The sequence below is a fragment of the Balearica regulorum genome, chromosome 5 (assembly GCF_011004875.1).
Source record: "Balearica regulorum gibbericeps isolate bBalReg1 chromosome 5, bBalReg1.pri, whole genome shotgun sequence".
Taxonomy (NCBI): Eukaryota; Metazoa; Chordata; class Aves; order Gruiformes; family Gruidae; genus Balearica; species Balearica regulorum.
The window spans coordinates 40,688,895-40,715,574 of NC_046188.1; the positions used below are offsets into that span (position 1 = coordinate 40,688,895).

Genomic DNA, 26,680 nt, shown 5'->3' on the forward strand with positions numbered 1-26,680 from the left:
AATGGAAAAAGACTGTTGAAAATCATGTTAAAAAGACAAATGGGATCATAAAACAGCAGAGAGAGGAAATAATAATGGAATAATGAAATAACTTAAAATCTCTTTTGTACATGGTTTCTGTGGCTTATTCTGGTATAGATGGTGAGGGAACTTTTGGGTGTGTCTTTGACATGAAGAACATGCTTAACTTTCTTCAATAATTGTTTTGTATTTGGCATTTCTCTAAAGCTATCAAGTGAGCTGTTGCTTGTATTGGATAGGGCACTATTTACAATTTTATTTTTATTCGTATGATGATATGTTGGCTTTTTCCCAGCAGAGAGAAGGTAGACAGCTACTACTGTGTCCTTTTCAATGATGAACATCATTCTTACGATCATGTCATCTATAGCCTGCAAAGGGCACTTGGCTGTGAACTTGGTGAAGCCCAGTTGCATACTACTGCCATAGATAAAGAGGTTAGTGCATTATGGATATGGGATAAAGTAACTTTTTAATCATTAAAAGGTGCCACTATAATCTCTTGATCATAGAATCTTTGTTTCTGGGATGCTGGAGAAGAGAGAGAAAAACATGTTGCAGAGTAACTGTTAATCAGCACTTGCTTCAAGAAAGTTTTTAAACTGTATTTTTTTTTTCTTCAGGACAAAATCCAGTTTCTTGAGAAAGAGAAGAGATGATTTATCTGAAGTTGCTCCTTTCCTGTTTTGCATATTTTCCTTTACCTTTTTTTCCTTCTCAGTTGACATTAATGTTTTATTTTAATGGTATTTGTATGAAAAATACACAAGTCAGAAATATGCATATTCAGTTGTATTTAATCAGAAACATACCTTACATTTTGCAAGAGTTAGTGCTCGTTCTGACTTGGACTTCATTTGAAAATCTTAAAACTTCAAATTAAACAAATGAAATCAGGAAGAATCCATGAAGGAATGCGGGTGAACCTGACAATTTTACTATTTCATTTTTCAAACTAATATCCCATGTAAAGACCTTACACTAGTAATGTAATATTTTTTTTCCTCCACTGGGCACTGGGGTGGGGGGAAGCATGATCAGTGTTTGAATTATCTTAATTGCAACCATTTTTTTTACCTCACAAAAGTACAAAACTTACGTGCTTGCACATGGAGAAACTTTATCTATAGCTGTATACGTATTTTTTTTATATTTACATATAAAGTATCTTACTAATATTAGTGTCCTTTTTTAATCAGTAAAAACTATGTTTTCTTTTTGTGTTCCTATTTGTTCAGTTAATAAAAGTTTATTTGTATTTAATTAGTAGTGTCAGTCTCATGTAATTACAAGGCTTGTCTTACAATTGCAGGTTTTGTAAAATATGTATATACGTGCATGCTTAAAGGTTTCCATTATGAAGGTTCCTTTTGATTGAAACCTAAATTTTAGATCCAGAGTTGATCAGACTTCCTGTTTTACAAAGCACCTGTTACAGCACAGAACTAGGTTATATTGTTTTAATTACCACAGTTGTACAACAAAAGCTACCTCCTCTCTTCTTGTGTGAAATTCTGCTCTGTGGAGAACTTGTTTTGGAGGCCCATACCTCTGATTTCCTTTGAGTGGAATTTGAGGTCTAAGCTGGATCTGTTCTTGGCTTTATTGAAAGAGCTATCAAACCCATGCTTATAAAATACTCTGCTATTTCATATACAGAAGTAAGAAATAGTAGGAAAGATTGTAGAAAAGCAGTTCAGGATGACTGTACTTTGAAGTACAGACGAAGGAACAGAAATGAACTCCTTCCTTTCTTTGAAGGAAGAAAGTTGATGTGGTTTGTATTTAAAGTATTCTGCAGAAATCCCACTCATCTGTTTTAGTGTGTATGTGAATTTTCTTTAGCTAATAATATTAAGATACCCAGAATTTACTTTGTTGTTCCATTGTTAATTTAATTAAAATAGTTTTTTCTAAAGATAATTATGTTAATTTTTATTTGCTTCTGTCTAGAAGCACCATGAGTGATGTTGGTCCCCATTTTTCTTTTATGTATAAAAAACATAGCAAGAATCAGGCTTGTGAAATTTTGGTTTTGTTTTATATTGGTCTCATGCTCAATATTTTCTTTAAACAGGGTCGTAGAGCTGTTAAGGCAGGACATTATGCTTCTTGTCAGGAAGCAAAAGAAGAAATCAAGGTAACTTCCTAAAATAATTTTCTCATTTAAAAACCAAACAAATCAACCTCTTGATTATTAATACTGAAGACTTATTTGTCTGCTGTACAGTCTTTATCTTAGTGCTTTTGTGTTTTTATAACCTGCCTGTGAACTTTTTGGAATTGAATTTACCCCACCACCTTTGCTATAAATAGGTATCTTCAGAAATAAAACATCAGACTGATTTCATTTTTTGTTGGAGTTTGCCATTAACATGTGCTTGGGAGACGTAATGGGTGGTAAAGACAAAAAATGGAAATTCATGTTATCTTTATTTTATATCTGCTAATATTTACCTGATTCCTAGAGGCATTCTGAAAATGTTTCTCAACGAGCACTTCATGTGGAGGTTCTGCATGCTGATGTTATGGCTCACCAGAAGTTTGCCCTGCGTCTTGGTTCTTGGCTGAACAAACTCATGAGCTATTCAAGTAAGCATGACTGATTTTTGTTACAATAATGCCATGTCAGCATTTGAGTGACTAATCATCTCAAAAAATGTCTTTAGCAGTGTTATTTATGATATTCCCTTATTAAAATACTTTCATGCTCCTAATTAGTAAATAAATAATACAGTAGTGTGGGTGCTGATATCCATCAGTATGGTTATGAATATCAATACTTTTCTGTTCCTTCTTGCTAAAACAAATGTCTTTCCCTGCTTGAGCTCTGTCTGTTCCTCTAGAAGTTTTATTATCTTCAGTTTCAGCATCACATGCCCTATTACAGTGACTTGTTTGCTTAAAAGCTGCTGGTGGAAAGCTGCAGACCACCTCCAGTGAAAGCATACATCCTCTGCTTGAATTAATTCCTGCTTCAGATTTGATAGCTGCGACTAATTAAACAGTGTCAGTAAAACAAACAAAAGCCTTAATTTAAAAATTTGTCTAGTGGTGGAAAGACTATTGTAAGCTTTCAAACGTTGTTGTGGTGTTTGATGATGTTCCTGGTTTCAAGGAAGACTTCTGAATCAATCTAACTTTGATGCCTGTTACTAGGTTTTGTCATACCTGTGTTTTGCCAAGCTAAAGCCATTATAAAATTTCTTTTCACTGTACAAATATGCATAGATTAAGCTCTACTCAACTGCTTATCTTCCTTCTTGATAGGGTAAGTCTGTTGGTCTGCTTTAGCCTCTTCTGTAAGCTTGGATAACAAAGTGAATTTCCTATCTCTTTTTCTGAACACTTATATTCCAATCTTTCCCTTGAAATGCATATATCATAATTGTACCTTTTTGTAATTCTTTACAATATTTTACAAATTTTATCTTTCTGTTCTTTTCAACTTTATTTATTTCACTGATGGTATTTTCTCGCTGGTCCAAGGTCCTCAGACAGTTCTTCTAATCAGTACAAATTTCAGTGCATTTCTGTGCTGACGTAGTGAACTGTTCTTATGGATCTGCTTTGCAAAGCTGTCTAAATGCTTTTCATTTTAAAATACTCTTTTGCATCACTGGATTTATTAAATAAAGTAGGTAAGAATAGTAAGAAGAAATTAGGTAAGGGGAGAGAATGTGAGAGTATGTTCACTGAGAAAAAACTTTGTTAAAAAATAACTCATACTTAAGTGTCATTTTTCTTTTTTTTTTTTTAAGGACACAATTCTGTAATTGTCATCTTGTTGGCTCGTACCATTTAATTATGGAAGCGTTCTTGTACAAATGAGTAGTTTTATCCCTATAGGTGACTTTCGCCAGATCTTCTGTCAAATATGTCTCAAAGAAGAAGCTGGATCTGAAAAGCCATGCTTCATAAGCAAGTTGATGCTATGGGATGCAAAACTTCATAAAGGTTTGTGTATCCATGTTGCTTTAAACTGAAGAGGCAAATTAATTTTTCATGTGTGTAACAAATGTGTAAAAGTAAACAAGTGCTATGCAGGTGGAGTTATAGTTTTTATATTATGGTTTTTGATATGTCCTTTGTTTTTACAGCTGAGATAATTGATATTTTGGTATGTATTTGCCTTCTAAATTTTTCCTGCTGTATGTATTTTGAACAATCTTTTCACAAGATGTAGCTTGATGCTTGTTCTGTGTTTTAAATACATACCAATAAATGTTAAAAATAGGAATAAATTTGTTCATGTACATCATAACCATTTCAAGGCTTTTAATGATTTTTAATTATAATTTAATAATCTGTTCCTCTTTTCCACAAAAAGCTGCATCTTAGTACAATAAAGTGATATGCATTGTATTGGCTCTTCACAGGGGCAAGGAAGGTTCTTCATGAACTTATCTTCAGTAGTTTTTTCATGGAAATGCAATACAAAAAACTTTTTGCTGTGGAATTTGTGAAGGTAAATGGTTGGGTTTTATGCTATGAATTTTTACTGGCTTTGTAAAATTTCCCCCTTCCTGAAAATTGTTTCAATATAAATAATTTTCAACAAGCAGAGCTTCAGCAACTGGCTCAACCTTTACAGAGTGTATTAATTCCAGTATCATTGGTTTGTTCCTTATAATCATACAGATATATATGCTATTTGGAATGCAGTATTGTTAGTATTCTGTGTATCTTTTTGAAATGTCAGATGAACTGCCACTGAAACTGGTCTGTTTTATTATTAAAAATTCATTACAGTAGTTGAGAAATATATGAAACATAAGACCAAGTGGTTTTCCTTTTAGGATGAGACTTTAATCCTGATAAAGGGGATTGACGCCTCATGGTTTTCACAGGACTGAAACAAAGCAAACACTTACATTACTTATCTTTTATAGACAGCTGTTGAATAACAGTTCACTGCAGGAGGACAACCTGTTTTATATTAAGTTAATGTCTTTATTGATCCTTTTTTCAGATATTTAATTTCTTTTCATGGGGAAGACTGGTTGTAAGAGAAAAAAATATTTTGGTTCCAGTCTGGCAGAACAGTTAAATTTGTGCTTATCTTCAGTATTAAGGCAGTGGAGAACATATTTAATTGCTTTGATGCATTGCGGATATTGTGCCATTTTTGTTGTTTGAACTGCTCCTATTAGAAAGGAAGAAGGACATTGAGATGTAATTCTTGCAAATAAATAAGTAAACATTTTTAATTAACACTTGTTTTATTTATTTAATTTCCCCAATATTCTTGTTTCCTAGTATTACAAGGCATTGCAAAAAGAATACATCAATGATGATCATGACAGAGTTCTCTCTGTGACAGCACTCTCAGTTCAGATGTTCACCGTACCTACTCTGGTATGTACAGCCTGTCTCTGCTAGACATGTAAAATAAATTTGAGAGTTACTAGCAGTACCACCTTTGCAGATTACTGTACTTGGCAGAGAGTCTTTGTGCATTGCTGAGTTGAAAATTAATGATTTTGGAGATTTGCTAAGGCCCATATGGAAGCAGGAGCTTGAATTTATGTGGAAATTCATTACAGAAGATAGAATGCAAATAAGTAGAAGTTTTAGGCAGCATCATTCTCTGCATTAACTTTCTGTGTTCATTTACTGTTCATGTTTACTTTCTTATGTAACTTTGAAAACTTGGGAGAAGGGGGCAAAAAAATGGTTAAATGTCTTTTTGTGTGCGTGAAATATGTTAAATCCTGGGGGGAAGAAGTATACCTGTAGGTTTTAAAGTTTCTTGCTTGAAATACTAATACTAAAAGTCCTTTTCTACAAGATCTTTCTAGAAAAAACTGCATGTCTGTTACATTGAAGCTGTCAGAGTGAACAAACATGCTAAGTTGAGAGAAACTGTGTTTGTACATAATAAATACTATGGAAGTTTTTGTAGCTTGGACTCTTTGCAAATGCTTAAAATAATTTCAAATCAAAAAGACTGGATTCAAAGGAAAAAATATTTTTACAGTTCCCTTCAACAAAAATAGGATGAAAAAAATTTTAATTTTCTTCTTGCAGGCCCGACATCTTATTGAAGAGCAAAATGTAATCACCACCATTACAGAGACACTCCTAGAAGTGCTTCCAGAGTACCTAGACAAAAATGACAAGTTCAACTTCCAAGGTTACAGTCAAGACAAACTGAACCGGGTATATGCAGTAATATATGACCTCAGGTAAGCATAAAGTTGAGAAGCTTGAGCAATGTTAGAAAACTGTCAGTAGATGAGGTATGTCAATTTGGGAAGCTGATGATAAAACTACTTTAAAAACAAACCCAAAACCAAACCCCTCAAAAAACACACATGAAAATTTAATGGTTTATTTTTCAGTGGAAACTTAAAATTTTCAAATACCAAAATTATATTCTGTAAATACAATATGTGATGATTTTCACTGATAAAATTCCATATAACAATTGAGCTAATAAACAAAATATATCTACTGTAAGACAGTATGGGAAATTTGGCTTCTATTCATTACCATTCTGGGAAAGCTGTATAATTCTCATCTGTAGGAGTGGAAAATGCTATGCAGGTCCCAAATTACTCTAACAAACTGAATAACGTGAAAGCAAACCACTCCAAATACCTTGGAATTAAAAAAAACCAAAACAACAAACCTCTTTGTTTCAAATGATGGAGTCACAAAACTCTAGTGTTTGGTGAAATTTTTAAGAGGAGTTTTTGAGATGGGGATGGTGATGTAATGTGATAGTGCAAGTTGATTATTTTAATACAAAGAACACTTTAAATAAAAGCATAAGCAGAAAAGAAATCTGAACAAAAGATGATAATGTTTTCTTTGGGGGCAGGTATGTCTTAGTCAGCAAGCCTACGTTATGGACAGACCGTCTGAGGGAGCGGTTTTTAGAAGGATTTGTTTCTTTCCTAAGGATTCTAACTTGCATGCAGGTACAACACATTTAAATAATTTCTTTCTACTATGCTGTTATATTACAGTAATTTTGTTTGCTCATCTTTTTGTCCATAGCAATATGGTGGATATTAACATGCAATTAAGATGGTAAATTCTTCAATCCCTGTCTTGAGTGGGTGAAAAAGTAATGTTCACTTTATAAAAGTAATATTAATCAATTTTAGCTACGTGTATCTGAACAATCTATATTTTACCCTTTGCTTATGGGATTTTGTATTGTTTTAAGCCTGTGATCACTGATTTAGCTTGAGTATTTTGTGGCATCTCCATTTCAGGGAATGGAGGAGATAAAAAGACAGATTGGTCAGCACATTGAGGTGGACCCTGACTGGGAAGCAGCTATTGCTATACAGATGCAGCTCAAGAACATTCTTTTGATGTTCCAGGAGTGGTGTGCCTGTGACGTAAGTATATAAATTGTCTGGGATCTGGGATTCTTACGTGTGTGCCTTTTGTGAATATTCCTGAGTGCTTTTTAAATAGCAGCTTTTTAAAAAAAAGCTCACTATTCAATAGAGATCCCACAAAAAAATGAGTCTGAAAGAATTAATCTGTGGTATAGCAGAGAGAGAAGGCATCTCAGAAGAATATAATCTTCTAGCTGACAAAGCTGCACAGGGTGTCAGGCAAATCATAAAGAGAAAATACTTCTCATAATTCAATATTTTGAGTATTAGGTTCATGGTATCACTGACAAGTTTTAAGGTTTTAAAGCACATGGTGTTTATTTTTCATTGCAAAAGTGGACTGCAGAAACTTTGTGCTAATTGGGTGGTTGTTCTGTCAGTAGTCTTAATCAGTGCTGGAGCTCATCCCTGTGTTGAGGAAAGAGGGGAAATTGTAAAATTTGTTAAGGATATTTTGAGGTGGTTTTCTTTTTTTTCCTCAGTAGGGAGAGAAAGGAAGAACTACAGCAGTTCAGGGGTGCAAACTATGCCAAATATCAATATATTGCAGCTTAAATAAGCAGATAGATTTTTAGAGCATTTGGCAGAGCAGCCTTTTTTGAACACAAGCATATTTTTAGTTAGCTTTAGTGGATGTTCCACTGCTCCAGTCCAGTACTTCTCAGTATTAAGAAATAAGTAGTAATTGTATTATGGGTTTTTAGTAACTGTTTATGCTGTTAGAAAAAACAAGTGAGGAATTCTAGTGCATGTGTATGACTTTTAAATACAACGCTATGCATTTATTTTAAATTCTAGGAAGAGCTGTTGCTTAAGGCATACAGGGAATGTCATAAAGCTGTGATGAGGTGCAGCACAAATGGCCGCTCACGGGAAAAGACAGTGTTTCACTTGTGTGGCCATACTCTGGAGAGCAGACCTTACAGAGTGTCTGCAGATCCTGTCAGCATACATTTACCCCTGTCTAGGACTCTTGCAGGTAGGTGGTGTGTTTTGTTTTGATTGCTAATTCAATTACATTTATCATCCATCTCTATTTCTTTATTCTAGAAAGCATTTAGATTAAGTGCTTCGCAGATCAATCGCTCTCTGACTTTCTGATGTTCTCACGATCAGGCAACCCTAATCCCCAGATGTCCCACTAAGGGAAAATGTTTCAAAGGAACATTTGCCTTGGAGGTTGGAGAACATTTTTTTAAACAGGAAGAAGATAAGAAAGGCAGGCAAGAAAGAAGTTTCATGTTTTAATGAGATCTTCAGTTTTCTCTGGACTATTTGAATTTATGTGGTTCTGTTTCTATTTCATAGAATCATAGAATGGTTTGGGTTGGAAGGGACCTTAAATATCATCTAGTTCCAACCACCCTGCTGCGGGCAGGGACACCCTCCACTAGACCACGTTGCCCAAAGCCTCATCCAACCTGGCCTTGAACACTTCCAGGGAGGGGGCATCCACAACCTCTCTGGGCAACCTGTGCCAGTGCCTGACCACCCTCACAGTAGAGAATTTCTTTCTAACATCTCATCTAAATCGACCCTCCTTCAGCTTAAACCCATTACCCCTTGTCCTGTCACTACATTCCCTGATAAACAGTCCCTCACCATCTTTCCTGTAGACCCCCTTCAGAAACTGGTAAGCCACTATTAGATCTCCCCAGAGCCTTCTCTTCTCCAGGCTGAACAATCCCAACTCTCTCAGCCTGTCTTCCTAGGAGAGGTGCTCCAGCCCCCTGATCAGCTTCGTGGCCCTCCTCTGGACTCTCTCCAACAGCTCCATGTCTCTCCTGTACTGGGGCCCCCAGAGCTGGATGCAGTACTCCAGGTGGGGTCTCACAAGAGCAGACTAGAGGGGCAGAATCACCTCCCTCGACCTGCTGGTCAGGCATCTTCTGATGCAGCCCAGGACATGGTTGGCTTTCTGGGTTGCAAGCACACACTGCTGGCTCATGTTGAGCTTCTCATCAATCAATACCGCCAAGTCCTTCTCCTCAGGGCTGCTTTCAATCCATTCCTTACCCAACCTATAGTTGTGCTTGGGATTGCGCCGACCCACGTGCAGGACCTCGCGCTTGGCCTTGTTGAACTTCATGCGGTTTGCACGGGCCCACCTCTCCAGCCTGTCAAGGTCCCTCTGGATGGCATCCCTTCCCTCCAGCGTGTCGACCACACCACACAGCTTGGTGCCGTCAGCAAACTTGCTGAGGGTGCCCTCGATCCCACTGTCCGTGTCACCGACAAAGAGGTTGAACAGTGCTAGTCCCAGTACTGGCTCCTGAGGAACACCACTCATCACTGTTGCCACTTGGACATTGAGCCATTGACCACAACTCTTTGAGTGCAACCATCCAGCCAATTCCTTATCCACCACGTGGTCCATCCATCGAATCCATGTCTCTCCAATTTAGAGACAAGGATGTCGTGCGGGACAGTGTCAAATGCCTTGCACAAGTCCAGGTAGATGACATCAGTTGCCCTTCCCTTATCCACCGACACTGTAACCCCGTCATAGAAGGCCACCAAGTTTGTCAGGCACGATTTGCCCTTAGTGAAGCTGTGTTGGCTGTCACCAATCACCTCCTTATTTTCCATGTACCTGTTTTGCCTAAATGAACATCATTATTATTGTATCTTGAATTTATTTTCCAGCTACATATATCTTAGGACTGTTAAAATGCTTCTCCTAAAAGACATGTGTTTGCAGCATGCCAGGACAGATTTCCCATCAGAATACAAAGGACCACAGCAGTGGGTGATCGCCACTTTCTCTAGACTACAAATGAAATCATATGCTATTATTAAGCTGTACATTCTTTACAACATCATTTCATACCAAGATACCATCTGTTAAGCCTTGTAGTCTTGAAATTCAGTTATTACTGACATACAATTTAAATGTGAAATTAAAATTTTGCTAATAGTATTTAACTTCTCAATTTAAGTGGTTTTAATGAATCCATTAAATGAATATATTTATTCATAAAATAATGAATTGTAAGACTGGTAAGAACTCTTGTGATAATGTAATAGATCTTCTGTCTTTAAAAAAAAAAAAAAGGTAACAAGTCTTTCCTAGATAAACTTCGAGGTTTTTTTCTGTAATTTTCTGAGTGGTAGATGATTTAGCTAACATTTAGAATGGGTTGGAGGAGAGACTTTACTGAGTTTGATTTATTTTCCAATTGTTTGTTTGCTTTTTTTGTAGGTCTTCATGTACGATTAAGCAAGACTGGAACCATCTCAAGATTACACGAGTTTGTTTCTCCTGTAAGATTTTTTTTTTCCCCCTCCTTGCTTCTTGTGATTTATACTTTGGGAAGGAAAAAGACTAAAATTATATCCTGTAACTTTTCATCACACACACACAAGTTATTTTGCAGCTGTCAATGTGCTTTGTTCATTAGGACTTACACTTTTAAAATCCCTCATAGACTTATTCTTGCTTGATTTTTTTTCTTTTTTTTTCTTCTTTTTTAAATTCTAGGAGGAATTTCAAGTGGAGCTGCTAGTAGAATATCCATTGCGATGTCTTGTCTTGGTTGCTCAGGTTGCTGCAGAGATGTGGAGAAGGAATGGGCTCTCCCTGATAAGCCAGGTACTCCCTACAATATTCAATAGTGAGTTGGTCGTAATGGTGGGAATAAACTGGAACACAGGAAGCTCCATCTCAATATGAGGAAAATCTTCTTCACTTTGAGGGTTTGGCTTCACTTTTTTTTTTCTTTGATGGCAGAAATTTTCTGTGTTTACCTTTCACAAGACCCTGTAGTCAAATCAAAGTAAATATTGGTAGCCCCCTGTAGAATTGTCTCTCTGAGAACTGGGGCAGGAGAAGGAGGATGTTTTGACCTTAATGAATAGCAGCCATTAGCATTGTGTTGTCTTGGAAGGAGGTATGAGGAAATACAGTGTAGACTTTCTCTGGATAGGTAGAAAAACATTTTTCACTTCCATCAAAGTATATATTTGTTTTGAAAGAAAACATGGGACTTCCCCTTACTCAGTAAAGGTGCTGTAAAGTTTAAAAAGGCCTCAGGCATGAACTGATGCATGTGTGATAGTGCATTACTTTACCTAAATTTTGTTTTCCTATTTCTCAGGTATTCTATTATCAAGATGTTAAATGCAGAGAAGAGATGTATGACAAAGACATCATCATGCTCCAGGTATAATGTTCTGAATCATTGCTTACTTGACTCATGGAATTTATTTTAATTAAGTTCATATGATTTTAAATATTTCTTTTGGGAAAAGAGTATTATTCATAATTAATGAACTGTAATAGTAACTGATGTTCATATTAGTTTGGGTTTTTTGATAGATAGGTGCATCTCGTATGGATCCAAACCAGTTCCTCCTACTGATACTGCAGAGATACGAGCTTGCTGATGCTTTCAAAAAGATCAAGCCCACCAAAGATCAGGTAAGTGGCAAGTATTTCTCCTGATTCATTTGTTTGCTTTCAGTTTATGGAACATTAATAAGAAAAACTAGCTACTGTTGATAACTGCATTTTATGACCACACTAAAAGTCAGTCAGCACAGGAACTAGTGGTAGATAAATGATTTTGTATTCAGAATTTTTAGAGGTTTACTCAAAATTAGCAAACAGGTTTTGCCCTCCTTGACCTTTCTTTCATAGGGCGTCTGCCAAAATCCATGTAAATGACTTCTCTATAAGCCATAATATGTGTTCTTATTTTGGCTGGAAGTTTCTTGTATTGTTGTGCTACTTCTTGAGTCTTGAACTTTCATATAACCCTTCATTTGGGATGCATTGTTGTTTCTTTTCCTGTATGTGAATCTTGCACTTCAATTGCAGAATAACATCTCTCCTACAAGCCCAGGCATTTTTTCCAGCTTGTTAGAATGGAAGTTTCTTCTTACAGTACAGTGCTTCAGCAAAGTAGTGCATCTGAATGCTGAGCTCAGTGTCATTTGACAGATTTTCTTGCCTGTTTGTTTTTTGTTTGTTGTTTTTTTTTTTTTAAATTGGTTTCTTTAATTCTTATAGGATTTGATCAAACAATGTAATGTGCTCATAGAAGAGATGCTACAGATTCTCATCTATGTTGTGGGTAAGTTTCATTTCTGTTTCCTGTTGTAGTAATGGATTATTACAGTTTGACAAAACAGGCTTGATGACTTTCTTTAACATAGATGGTATAGAGAGGATACTGGAGAATGCTTATTTTAAATAGATGGTTGAGTAACACAAGTATTTGTCAACTGGAAACAATAGAATTGCATAGTGAAAAAATCTGTTAGACAACTTCATAATTGACTATTAAAATAGAATATGAAGAGAAACGTCATCTCAGCTCATTTTGTTGGGAAGCTAGGCTAAAAAACATTTTTCCTCTCAGACACTTGGGATAGGTTTCTGGTGAATGCGAACTTGTACTATGAAATATCTTGGCAATAGCATTACCTCTGTGCAAAATTCAGAATTGCTTTAAAACTGTCATATTTGCCATTCTTCTCCTTTTGATTCACTCTGGTAGGGGAAAGGTATGTGCCCGGAGTGAGTAATGTGACAAAAGAAGATGTTATCATGAGAGAAATTATCCATCTGTTATGTATTGAACCAATGGCTCACAGTGCAATTACCAAGTCCTTGCCTGAAAATGTGAGTCCTGGTTTATTTACTTTTTTGCTTAATTTACTTTTTCTTGTTTTATGTCTTTTTCTTCTTTAGCTTCCATATCTTTATATGGAAGCATTTTATTTCTGATGTAAAGCTCAAACATTGGTTTCAGAATTATAAATTAGCATGACAAAGCGGCTTACACACCTTACTGATGTAAAGGTAAATGTCATGGATGCAAGTATGGTCTGATCTGAAAAGGCTTGTGTGGGGATTGTGTTTTTTTGATGAAAAGGTGGAATTTTTTAGAATATTCAGCTGCAGTTCTCCTAGATTAAAAAAGAAAAGGTTTATATTATTTTCTCTTTTGGCTCTTTAGGACCACGCAGCTGGATTCCATTCTGCCCTGTGTACCATCAATAAATTTGATCCTGTAATTTTGATCACTTAAACCTGTGCAGATCCAGTGGCAGTCCAATATTGTACAGGTCTATTTGAAAGCACAGATTTCCATGCCATTCTATTCCAACTGTTACAACTGAAGCAAAGGAGAGGGATGTGGATTAGATTTTATAGCCTGTGCAAGTTTTCAGGGCTGGCAATCAATGCAAAAAACTTCAGGTTTATTGTAAATTAAATAGCCTAGAATATTATCGGAAGCCAATAATGGGTGATCAACAGTCACTCTTTTAAGAGACTAAAACTCTGTTTTTCCCTACATTGAGATTGAGTAAGGGACTGCTCTGTTTCTGGAGATTAGCTCTGTTATAAATAAAATTTTACATGATTAAATTAAAGAATTATCTGTCTTTGGTACTTCCTTGTAACTTGTCAATATCTGCTTTCTGAATAACAGTGGGAAAAATATATTAATTCATGAATTAGGGAATTGATCAAAATCTGTATGTCTATTGTTATATTTAGCATAATACTGAAGATACTTGGATCATTATATATTTTTATCGCAAACTAATTTTTTTTTACCAGGAGAACAATGAAACTGGCTTGGAGAATGTAATTGATAAAGTGGCTACATTTAAGTAAGTTCTTAAATTGTTTTATAAGTAGCTTAAATGTGGAATAGGATTGTATTAATTATAAACAAGCTGCACTACACAGTCTCTCTTCAGCTAATATTTTGCTGTCTTGAAATATATATACTTTCAAATATGCATAGGAAAGTGTACGGAATATCCGAATCTGCTGCTTCTCTTCTTTTGCCCCCTTCTTTCTTCAAACCCAGTTTGAGGAGTCTCAAGAGTTTAGTAATCTCAAGTCTTAGTGGGAAAACCTTCAGAATTTCATTTTATTTCAAAGATGGCTGGGACCCTTAACAACTCATTGTACCTTTGACAATCACTACCTAATCTTTGGTTTAGATGTTATTTAGTTGCTAATTTGCTGTAACTTTCAGATGGGAGTTAATTTTTTTAACACACACATATATGCAAACTTGGAACAATGAATTGTAGCAGTTGAGAAAAATTAGTTCAAATGACTGCTATTTTTGTCACAAAAATGCCTTGTAATTTTAATGATTTTAGTATACTTTATTTTAAATTTCATGTGACTCGTTTGTTTGATCAAGGGCAACTATAGGTGTATGTAGGAATTTTGCTTTGGGAATTACACGGAAGGTTCAAAAACCATCTCACTGGCTGGAAAGTAGCTCTTTGTATTACTTGTTTTGTACCTTGGTTAAAGAAAGTAATGAATTTTATGCAGTAACATCCAACGTCTGAAATTCTAAGCCATAAGGTTAAAAAGAATTTACCTGTCGGAGGCTATATGGTGTGCTGTAGATGGTATAGACTAGAAATATTTTGCTGCTGAGTAGGATTTCCAGTAGTAAACAGTCTTGAAAATTAAAGACTGATAACTGTACTCCCTCTATGCTCTTTATAAGTTAATGAAGCAACCATCATTATTCCACTTCTTATTAGCACTTCCTTAGAAAATAAATTGTGTTACTGGTTTGTTTACATTCAAAAATGTGCTGAACATAGATTATTAATCTGTATGTCATGAAATATTTCTCTGAAAGGAAACCGGGTGTGTCTGGCCATGGAGTTTATGAACTGAAAGATGAGTGCTTGAAGGAGTTCAATATGTTCTTTTATCATTACACTAAGACTCAGCACAGCAAGGTAAGCAGTGTAAGATTCACTCTCAAAGGTTAAAAACCAGTACATACTTATCAGTGTCTAAAGAATTTTGCTGAATCAAAGGAATTAATGGAATCTAAAGAAACATATTCAGTAAAGAGTATATGCAGCTAACTTCAAAACTTAACTTCCAATGAAGTTAAGATTGTTAATACAAATTGATGTAGTATGGTTTGCATTAGTATTTTCTTATGGTGACTTCTATTGTTAGCTCTGTTAACTGTTTGTGCTAAGAACAAAATATAATAAGGATTATCTTTGAACTGGAAACCCCCAAACTTTGGTTTTATAACTCTTACTGAGGAAGCAAGTATGTCCAATTATATATCTCTACTGCAAATTTAAATGCAAAATACTATGTTGTTAAACAAATTTAAGACAAGATTCTAATTATATCACCAAGTATTGGCGTGTATCTTGCCACATTTCTAGTTTAGGATTTCTCATTGTTTCATTGCGTACTTCTGTAGACATGCTGATATAACAACATTACTTTTTCTGTAGGCTGAACATACACAAAAGAAAAGAAGAAAACAAGAAAACAGAGATGAAGGTAAAAAATTGAAACTGATGACTCAACAAATATGATAATTCAGTAGTGTATGTAGATGTGCATATAAAATGAGCTTTGGGAGACGTCTTGTGACTTAATCGTGGATAGTTGACTTCATATGAAATTTGTTGCGACTTATATTAATTGTAATTAATTAGCACCTGACATTTCTTTTTTTTTTCTTCTTTTTTTTAACACAAAAAGATAGGAGTTTTGGAATCTTTAGTTTGATTTCCATGTAGACAAATAAACATGGCATAGTACACGTTGACAAAGTGAACAACTTAAGAGTTTTTATGATGGACTAACTAGGAGCCAAAAGTTTATTTTTTGTGAGTAGCACAATGTTGAGACATAATAATGTCATGTAGAAAAGGTTGCCGGAGGAACTAGTGCTCATAGGCATTCTGTAAGTGGCTTGAGACTTAAGTTTTATAAATCAAAATTTTCTTTTTTAGAAGCTGCAAATACATGTAACAATAAAACCCCATGTTTCTGTTGTAACACAAATGCTTTTTCCCTTTTTGAGTTTACTTTTACCCATTCAAGTCAAGAGCATTAATTGAGTTGATTTGAGGAAGACTTTGTAAGATGAATGAGTAAGTACAATGAACAATTTAAAAAAATCAGCTATCACCTGATTTTGTGAGTTGCAACAGAAAATTATTTTTCTCTTTCCAGATTGCCCTTCCATTTGAATACCTTAATCTTTGCTTCCTACTTGAAAGTGTGTTCCGATTTTTGTGTACAGTTGGGGCACTACACCATTTCATACCCAAGATGGTTAAAATTCATTCTGAGTAAATTTTATTTACTTTGAGTTCCTTTCAGTTGAAAAACTGTGGAACTAAAAAAGAATAAATTGGCACTGTCATTTAGGAGGGACACGTTAAATCAGATACCACATTCTCTTTGAAAACAATTAATTTCCTTCAGTTGTAAGTAACTCAGAAGATTATGACAGCTGGAAAATAGGAAGAAAAAAAAAATCTTTGGATTACTTTTGGTTTCTTCCTCCACTGTTTATTTTATACAGTTGACAGATTTTCAATAGTACTTAATTTCTCTTTTTCCCCCTTGCTCACTTTAGCAACTTAAAATGTTAGCAGAGATGTTTATTTTGTAGAACTCTTTAAAAGTGCAAATATTTAGATGTAACTTTCAGAAACTCATGTTTATGTAATCATATAATACAGTTCCAAAATACAAAGATAACTGTTTACATTGATGTGTATTCCCCTGAGGCTACCCATTTTGTTGCAAATACTCCATGCATATGCTTTTATGTGGCTGTGTTGTCTTGGTCAGTAACTTTCTATAATTCATTCAGTCTAAATTGTCAAAAGATTGATAGTTTCAGAGACTGCATTCACAGTTTTCTGAAAATAGGCATCCAGGTACCAAAAGAAGACTTAAGTCAATGCTTCCAGGTAGGGAAAGGCTGCGGTGTTAATTGAGCTGCTGTTGTTAGTAGGTGCCAAGACACCAGGTGGCTTCTAGGTGAGGCACCACATCTCACAGTTCCAATTTTAGCTCAGAAAGCGTACATAACTAGAAATTATCAGAATGCCCCAGTAGCAGCAAGAATGTAGAGCTCCAGTCTTATTAGGCATGGGACACTGTCATGTGAGACACCGCACTCTGGAATATCCACTGCTTACTCTTGTTTAACTACTTGAAATATTTATATCTGATGCAAAACACAAACACTCTATGTTTATTAGTGATACATAAATTATAAGGCAGTGCAAAGTGTTAAAGATTTGCATTTACAGATACAATTAAGTACTTGTGATTCTTTAGCTTAGTTTGCACGCGTGTTATGTAAGAACTTAGTAAAAGTACTTAGTTTTGCTAAAGATAAAAGCTGACTTAGGTGAACAATTGTGTTTAAGCGTAGCTTTATTAATTTGAAGGTCTAGCTGTTCTATCACTGGAATTAGTATGTTTGTGCTCTCTACTTTTTGCCTGCAATCTTTGAGATGCCAGTTTGTTAATACATTTGCACATCTCCGTCTTCTAGCATTGCCGCCGCCACCTCCTCCAGACTTCAGTCCTGCATTCAGCAATGTGGTGAGGATTCTGAACTGTGACGTTATGATGCACATACTGCGGACCATTCTTCAGAGAGCAGTAGAACTGGAAACCCACTTGTGGACTGAAGCTATGATCCAAATGGTATGGTTAGCTTGTTCGTCTTCCTGTGTTCATTCCTGTGTTGACCATGTTAACTGCTTATGATAAGATCAAAATGCGTAAAGATAAACTTTAACTTGGAATGATAAGAATTTACTTTTTGTCCCCAAACCTGTTTTTATAAATCTTACTGGGAAAAAAAAAATATCTAACTCTTTATCTCCACTGTAAAATAGAAATGTGAAACACAATAGTATTAAACTGGGAATATTCTTTAGTTTTCTATTTTGCTTTCCCCTCTGTGTTGCCTCATCACTGGAGCCATTTCAATATGTAATTCTCCTTACCTCATCTTTTTCTTGAAATGTCATGTGCAAATAAGTAACCCTTTGATCATCTTAAAGAAATTGAGTTGCTTCATTTTGTAAGCTGCAAAGTCTCCAAATATGTAAATGTCTTCGGAGTCTCAGTCATGAAATAATATCATTTTGTAAGTGTTGAAACATTTCATTTTACCACAGTGACTTTATGCTTAAAAAAAAATATAAATTACTGACATTGTTGATTTTTTTTTTTTTTTAAATATTTATGGGATTAGGTCCTGAATTTACAGAGTGGTTGAATTAATCAGTTTTGTTAATTAGAATGCATAGATGATTTATTTGCCTTGCCTTACCTGCTGATCTTTGGATTATAGAATTAACCAAATAGTCATAGATTTCTATCAGCAAAATGACAAGATTCATATGTTATTAATGTAAAGTGTGCGCAAGTTTATTAGTTTTAGTGCAAGTAATATGCAAGGAAATTATATTCTGCATTATTTCACTTTCCATGTACAATTTCTACACTTTTCCTCATTTCTGTGTTGTGTCATGGATATAATCAGCATACAGTGCAGAACTATATTAAACATCCTTATTTTATGTGCCAGCTTTCCAGACCTCTAACAGTGAATGAGATTTACTATTTTCCTCTTTTTTTAGGTGCTTCATCTCCTTTCTTTAGGGTTACTAGAAGAGAAGCAGCAGTTACAGAAGTCTCCAGAAGAAGAAGTAACCTTTGATTTTTATCACAAAGCAACACGTATGTTTCATTTTCTTTAAAAGGGCAGAGTAAGTTAGGCTAACTTGATTTTCTAAGGACAAAAAATAAACTAGAAGAAAGTATTCAGTGATTTTAGTCAGAAAAGATTTACTTTTTGCTATAGAATTAAAACCTGCTAAAATATTTTTTTAAAAACTAATCAAGAAAACAGATTTGGACTAGCCTCCTTTGTTCCCAGATGTGCTTCTCTTCCTGGGAAAGAAATGGAAGAGTAATACTAGCGTTAAGTAACTGAAAACGGTTCTTCCTTCGCAAGACCATTATGAAATGGAAATTGAGAACTCCTTGAAAAATGACAGTGTATTTATGTGCTGTCTCCATCTCTTGTACTCCTGAGCTGTGCAATTATTTATCTACCTGCAAGTTAAAGTCTTTTACTGTGGTAGTCATAATAGAAGCAAAACTTAGTGGGTATGAAGCGTGATTTTTTTGTTGTTGTTGTTTTGTTTTTCCTTCTTTTTCTTTACTTTTCCAAGTCCCTACACAGCACTTCCTAATCTTACATTCAAGACTAGTGAATGTGAGTCAGAATCTACATTTTCTAAATAATCTTCCATTTTATCTAGAGTTTCTGCTTCACTGTGTAAAAATAAATAAGTAAAAATTCCATTATCAAGATAAACATAATTGTCACTTGAGAGATGAAACAGAGATAAGGATTGTGAAGCAAAATTATAGAATCATAACATCTTTTAGATTGGAAGAGACCTTTAAGATCGAGTCCAACCATTAACCTAGCACTGCCAAGTCCACCACTAAACCACGTCCCTAAGCACCACATCTACGCATCTTTTAAATACCTCCTACATAAGTAAATACATAAAGCTACTGAACTACCTTTATTTAGTTTTTTCAAAAGTGTTGTGTAAAGAGGTGTCACAGAGTTTGAAAAACACTCCCATTTCACATTTTTTTTATTTTTAATTTTTTCTTCCTGTTGAGCAAGGAGAAATACTATCATCACACTGAACATATTTCTGTTTAAGAAGTGTATAGGAATACACTGAAAGTAATTACAATTAAGATGGTAGAGAATTCTTTGCCAGCTTTCGTTTTGCATAACCAGAAAAACCAAAGCCTCATTTATACATAAGGGATGCAGAGATAATCAGTATTTTTGTAAGAAAACTCTTATTGAGAAGTGATTTTAAAAAAATGTTTTGTAACATATTTGTCTCACTTCTAAAATTGTGCACATTAATTTCAAATGGAAAATACTGCAAAAGAAATGTAATTGAAGAGAATGGTCTCAATTTTAAAGCATGCTTGTGTTAGACAATGGCCTAAAACATTATGAACTGCTACCAAGGTGTGAGGAAGCAAATAATTACTGTAATTGTAATGGTTTTTATGATAGAAATAAACTTGTGCACATGGAGCTGTTAGAAAACTTATGTAAGCTGTAAGAGCTTTACTGCATCTCCTTGAAGTGAAAGGCAATTCTGGTTTTTTCCGTACTTCTGCTTTTAGAAGTAGCAAAAATTATTGATGTACGAGGGGGAAAGTTTATACTACATTTAACTGGAATAAGCAGATGAAATTAAAACAGCAATGTAACTACACAGGTTATGTTCATGTACGTGTGTTATATAGTTAGCAATATTTTAAGGCATGTCCATGATTGTAAATATAGTAAAATGTTGAGGGTTTTTTTTCCCCTGAAGACCCATGCTTTTCTATTTTTCTCTCCTTTGTAAAGGAATGGGAAGCTCGGCCTTGAATGCTGTGAATGTGCTAATGCTTCTGGAAAAATTAAAGAGAGTTCCTCAGTTAGAGGCACAAAAGGACACAGTCAATTGGATACTGCAGGTACACAAGGGGGAGATAAGTATGATCTGATTTTAGTAATGTAGAAAGCACTTATGAAAGATGTTATGATTCCTGCATATAACTCACTGTTTACAACTGCAGTGATTTCCTGAGAAGCTTAATTGGTTGGAACGTTTTTTTCCCCCAGATGAGATGAGGTTTCTTGAATACTGTGTTAATACAATCATTGTATTTGCTATTGCTGCTTTCAAGTATTGGGTCAATTTTTGCTAGGTAATGCATTCCAGTAGTGACATTTTTATACATAAACTTTATTCCTTATATAAAATAACAGCAAGTGATAAATAAAAGTTTATTAATTGGGAAGGCTTTTTAGAAGCTGCTTGTATTAAGACTTGAGTCATATGAATCTGACTGATGGCCACGTTGTACATTTGACCTGTAGAATTTTTCAATCCAGCTCCCTGCCCTTACCCAGTAAGAGATGAGAAAAACTTCTAGAGCTATGACGCCTCCTCTAACATAGGAGGCTGCTGCTTCTGCTTTGCAGGAATTGTCCTAGTACCACTGCTTAGCGCTACTGTCCTGTTCCATTCTGGGCTTCTTGTTTAAGTGGCTTCTTGTTTTAGGTGGCAAACACAGAAGACAGTGCTATTGGAAAAGAGGGTAAGGATCCATAGTAGGGTTCCAAAACTATCCTCAGCTACTAAAATTGGACTATTCTGGTACATTAGGGAGGCAGGTTTGAAAATTTTCTTTGGAGAAGTTATTCTAAAGTTCTAAGGGCAAAAGTAAAAATGTACTTTAAAAAGTATATTTAACTTTTTCATGATGCGTGTAGTAAATGTAGAATATTTAATATTATCAAAACTTCAAGATGCTTATTAAAGATAGCTGGAGAAAGTAGTAAATGAAAATTGAAGGCTCAGTTTTACCTAACTGGGCATATGCTGGAAAGCTCTCTGTTCCAGATGTATAGGTTTTTGCATAATTCTAGTGACTATTTCCATGGGATGATCTACATCTCACCTACTTGAAATAAGCTAGCAGTCTCTGACCATTCTTCTGATGTAGAGGTGCTATAGCTGCTTAGCAGTATTAGTGCTAGAAGCTGGGAAATTTGGAAGAATTTTACTTTCCTTCATACTGAGCAGTGCTTGTCAGGTTGAGGATGCAGACACAGCAGTGTTACAGGAGTGCACGTATGGTCTCAGATGTTTTTGTTATTTAGGAGTATGGCAGTTGGTTTAATCCATTTGAAAATCTGAAAAAAACCATGAAACTAAATATCAAGAGCTTTAATTCTGTCTATATTGTAGTAAGAGCCAAGTTGCATTTTATTTTTAACATCTAAGTCTCTATTCCTAGATGTTTGACACAGTGAAAAGATTGAGAGAAAAATCTAGTTTGACAACAGTAGCAGCTACATCAGGCTCAGAAGCTACAAAAGGTGATGAGGTAATAATTGAAAAGTTCAATGAAAGCCTTGTATTTAATGTTTGAATGACTATTTTCAAAACAGTACCTAAATTTATAGTTATATAAAATGATCACTTTTAAAATACTAATTTCTGATATATTGTCTACAAATAGGATTTTGGTTCTAAGATAAATTTCATTTATTAAAAATATTAGTGCTAAGCATGTTTCATGGAATTAGCAGCAGTGGTTTTGGTTGTACTTTCAAGTTAAGTGAAACAACTGAGGGGTGAATAAGTAATTTGTGTTCATTTCTCCATTTCTTATCTTTATGATTTGATCACCTTTTCTATTGTCATTGTGCAATAATTAGAAATACAAATCCACTTAAAATTGTCTTGTAATTTATGTGACTTACGAAGAGGTTAATCTGCTCTGCTTTGCCGTGATTGTGTAAAGACAGAGGGCTTAGATGATTATTCTGTCTGTGTATTAGTCTCTACCCCCTTCCCTCAGAATAACTTTTGAATCCAGTGATGAAATGACATGTTGAAATGGAGGTTTCAAAGATTACTGGAGTCCAGTGAGGTGTTTTGGTTTTTTAAACTGGCAGTTGAATAGAAAGAATAATACAATTACTCTTAGATAGTGTGCAAAGACAAACTAGTTTGCTCTTACATATTCTGTTTGGCAACAGCTTGCTGCCAAACAATTTCTTGGCTAGTCATTGCATGCATAGCTCTAAACTTATCACAGCATATGCTGTGTTTCTTTTTTGAGAAAGGTGTCATATGGTATCTGGTAAGGTAAGGGAACAAAATAAAAAAGTCAGTAAGAAATGAGACTCTTATAGCTCCACTACTTGTGGAGCAATTTGTTGTTTCATTTCCTCAAAAAAGTAATGGTATCGTGAATGGAAGCAATGTGCATTATGTTGAATTTGTGCCTTAAGTAACTGAATAAGAGGAATTAGGTTCTGTATGTTTTAATTAAGTCTACCTGTTTTTTTTGGAATTTCCAAAGCATATAAACACTTTGTTTCTAGTTTTTGAAAACATGATAGATGAGGAAATACTGGAAGAAGATTAATTTTCCAGTCTATAATAAAGAATAAGGGAAAATACAGTCCTCAGATGCCTAAAATGCTGCCACAAAAATGTAAGAACAATCTGTTTGCTGTGCTGTCCGTAGATAGTTCAAGATAAAATTGTCTTAAATTGCTGTTAGGGGAATACAGAATACTCAGTGGGTGTTTCGCTTATGAGGGGAATAACAAAACACTGGAGGAGGCTTGTGATGTTTACCTCACTAAAGTTTCTTAAGAACAGACAAGCACCTAATTAAAATGGATCAGGTATTATTGACCCTACCTTTGGGCAAGGGATTGTACTAGTGACCTTTGGTGGAGCCCTCAAAATATCTTCTGACTAGGTTAATGAACCTAGATTTTAGTTTTACATTTTTCAGATACCAGTTATTTTTTACTTAGTGTTGTCAGTTAAGGAATTTGATGTCAGTGGTTAGAATGCATATAGTTGGGAAAAGATTATTCTCATTTTTTGATGTTCTCTATTGCCTGTGATTTCTTTATTCTCTTTGATTGTAAGACACAGAACACTCAGGATAAAGAGAAAGCTGAGCGGAAGAGAAAGGCAGAAGCAGCTAGGTTGCACCGTCAGAAGATAATGGCCCAGATGTCTGCACTGCAGAGGAATTTCATTGAAACCCATAAGCTCCTGTATGAAAACACACTGGAAGCACAGGGGAAAGGAGATGCTATTATGGAGGAAGAAAGGTAAGAAAAAAAAAAGGCATCCCGAGTTCTGATGGGAAGAGTTCGTTACCTGCTACATAAGTTCATTATGCTACATAAAAATTTTGTCAGTTCGCTCAAGGGGCAGATTGTGTCATTCCAGTCAGCAAACTTGTATCTGTCTTTACTTCTAAGTAATCGTCTGTTACAGAATTACATGTAAGCTAGCATGCATATGCTAATATAAGAACAGTGGACTCACTTTGTAGAGCAGCATCAGATAAATGATAAGAAAATTAATTATTTCTTCAAATGGTGGATACTTAACATTGCTTAACATTTGAAAAAAGTCATTAAAAAGCTGCTGAGTTGACAACACTGTAATTTTGGAGGTGATTGTCTACCTTATATGAAAATTTAAATATTTAATTTGGAAAGAATATGAAAGCCAATATATATGCCTTAAGGTTAAGTTGCAATAAAGAAAATATGCTTCTTGTAGCTCAAGTTGCTGATATTTCTGTTAGTTTTTAAAATCTAATTTCATACTGAAGATGTTTGGTTTATATTGGTTATAGTTTTGTTGGTATGGATTGCTCCTGTTCTAGAGATGCTTCAACAATATAGTATACCTAATACAACTCACAATTTTGGTCTAATTGGGGCTGCACAAAAGTAATAAGGAAAATAAAGATATCTGCTGAAAAAAAGAGTACAAATAAATTCTGTGCTTTCATCGTTAATAAATTGTGTTCTATAAATCGTTGTTGAACTCTGGAATAAGGAATATTTAAAAAAATACAATGGAAGCTTATTGTGTCACTGTTGTGATTTAACCCCAGCCGGCAACTAAGCACCATGCAGCCGCTCGCTCACTCCCCCCCCCCCCCCACCAGGTGGGATGGGGAGAAGAATGGAAGAAACAGTAAAACTTGTGGGTTGAGATAAAGACAGTTTAATAGAACAGCTAAGGAAGAAAAAAAAATAATAGTAGAATATACAAAACAAGTGCTACACAATGCAATTGCTCACCACCCGCTGACCGATGCTCAGCCCATGCCCAGGCAGTGATCACTGCCCCCCAGCGAACTTCCTCTAGCTTATATACTGAGCATGACATCATATGGTATGGAATATCCCTTTCACCAGTTTGAGTCAACTGTACTGGCTGTGCCCCCTTCCAGCTTCTCATGCACCTCCTGTGGAAGGGTCATGCCTCCTCGCTGGCAGGACCTGGGAAGCTGAAAAGTCCTTGACTTAATTGTAAACGCTGGTTAGCAACAACTAAACCATCAGTGTGTTATCAATGTAATTTTCATCCTAAATACAAACCACAGCACTATACCAGCCACTGGGAAGAAAATCGACTATCTTAGCTGGAACCAGGACAGTCACAAAGCATTGAATTAAGGTGGTGGCATTCATTTTCAGTATGTTTTGTTCAAGAATGAGAAACAATTTTAATGTGTCTGTAAGACTAAAGTATAGTTAATCCAATCTACATTGAATACAGCTTCCTGAATTTCGTGCTGTCTGAATCCATTTCATTGTGTTATTCTCTGTTAACTGGCTTCCACTTCCTGTTTTTAAAGAATACTGCATTTTAGTGAGGATTGAGGTGTTTCTTCATTGTTTGGTCATCATTTGGTTTTGTAAAGCACTTTGGTATAAAATCAGAAATGTTAGTAGTATATGACATTTTTATATGTCTGGAAGAGTAAGTTTGTTTAGAAAAATCCATCTGATTTTTTTTAACCTGTGTCACTTATGGTCTTACAGCATGTCTTTGGCTATTGATTACTCTAAAATCGCTTTGGGTCCCAAACGAGGTCCATCTGTTGCTGAGAAAGAAGTTCTGACCTGTATTCTTTGCCAGGAGGAGCAGGAAGTAAAGTTGGAAAGTGCTGCCATGGTATTATCTGCCTGTGTCCAGAAATCAACTGCCTTAACTCAGAATAGGCGCAGAATTCTTGAACTCTCAGGGGGTATGTGATTTTTCTTTTTGACAACAAGCATTTCTGTACCTAGAGCTCATACGTTTTGAACCTAATTAAACTCTGTATTCAGTCAGATTTGCTAAGTGGCTTACCCTACTTAATAAAGAGAAAATTAAATTTTTTAAATCGTTCTAAACCCCATGCTTTAAAACTTAAAAATGAGAAGTGTATGAAGATTTTGATTTGTCTCTGGGAAATCAGAAAATGCTTTACAGACCTTACAGATTTGATAGGAGTGGTCACTCTGGGGAAAAATCCAAGAATGTTAACAGTTCCTGTTTATTTGAGTACAGCAACAAACTTTCCCAGTATGGCCAAATACATGAACATTATCAGAGGCCAGTATGGCAGCCTCAGGAGGGTTTGGGGGTTTTTGTTGGTTTTTTTCATATCTAGGAAGCTATAGGAACAGCAACATAAAAAAATAGAAAAGCACAAGAAAGGATCATATGATAGCATCTGATGAATAGAAAAAAAAAAATACAAGAGAATAATACAAACACAAGAGTTAGAGCCGAATGGTAGCATATTGGTAGCAGGAAACACAAAGACCAACCAGAATTTTTTTTGTGAGTAACAGCTGATTAAACATGAGAAAGATTTTGGTCAGTTACTTAAGATAGAAAATAGATAGAAGGAAAAGGGAAAACTTTAGTACTTCCTGACTTTTTAGCTTTCTTTTTGAAAAAGAAAATTGATTATAATTCACGGTCAGATGCTTGATGGCTTTTAATTTTAACAAGAGAGAAATGCAGTCCAAAATAATATAAGAAAAATTGAAACAATATCTAGATAACTTCAGTGTTATCACCTTGGC

The 26,680-nt window shown here is 35.1% G+C and overlaps 1 protein-coding gene across 1 annotated transcript in view; it reads left to right on the forward strand.

The window, feature by feature from the left end:
- Window positions 1–26,680, forward strand: part of UBR1 (ubiquitin protein ligase E3 component n-recognin 1) — a 69,193-nt gene that overhangs the window by 21,087 nt on the left and 21,426 nt on the right. The window contains 25 exon segments of the mRNA XM_075754372.1: window positions 320–458; window positions 2,099–2,161; window positions 2,490–2,613; window positions 3,871–3,978; window positions 4,401–4,489; window positions 5,281–5,379; window positions 6,052–6,209; window positions 6,848–6,947; window positions 7,248–7,376; window positions 8,178–8,358; window positions 10,582–10,643; window positions 10,861–10,971; window positions 11,477–11,542; window positions 11,698–11,799; window positions 12,391–12,454; window positions 12,881–13,005; window positions 13,951–14,003; window positions 15,008–15,110; window positions 15,633–15,681; window positions 17,705–17,859; window positions 18,804–18,903; window positions 20,624–20,733; window positions 22,063–22,152; window positions 23,727–23,908; window positions 25,646–25,851. Coding sequence (XP_075610487.1) covers window positions 320–458; window positions 2,099–2,161; window positions 2,490–2,613; window positions 3,871–3,978; window positions 4,401–4,489; window positions 5,281–5,379; window positions 6,052–6,209; window positions 6,848–6,947; window positions 7,248–7,376; window positions 8,178–8,358; window positions 10,582–10,643; window positions 10,861–10,971; window positions 11,477–11,542; window positions 11,698–11,799; window positions 12,391–12,454; window positions 12,881–13,005; window positions 13,951–14,003; window positions 15,008–15,110; window positions 15,633–15,681; window positions 17,705–17,859; window positions 18,804–18,903; window positions 20,624–20,733; window positions 22,063–22,152; window positions 23,727–23,908; window positions 25,646–25,851 — 2,768 coding nt within the window.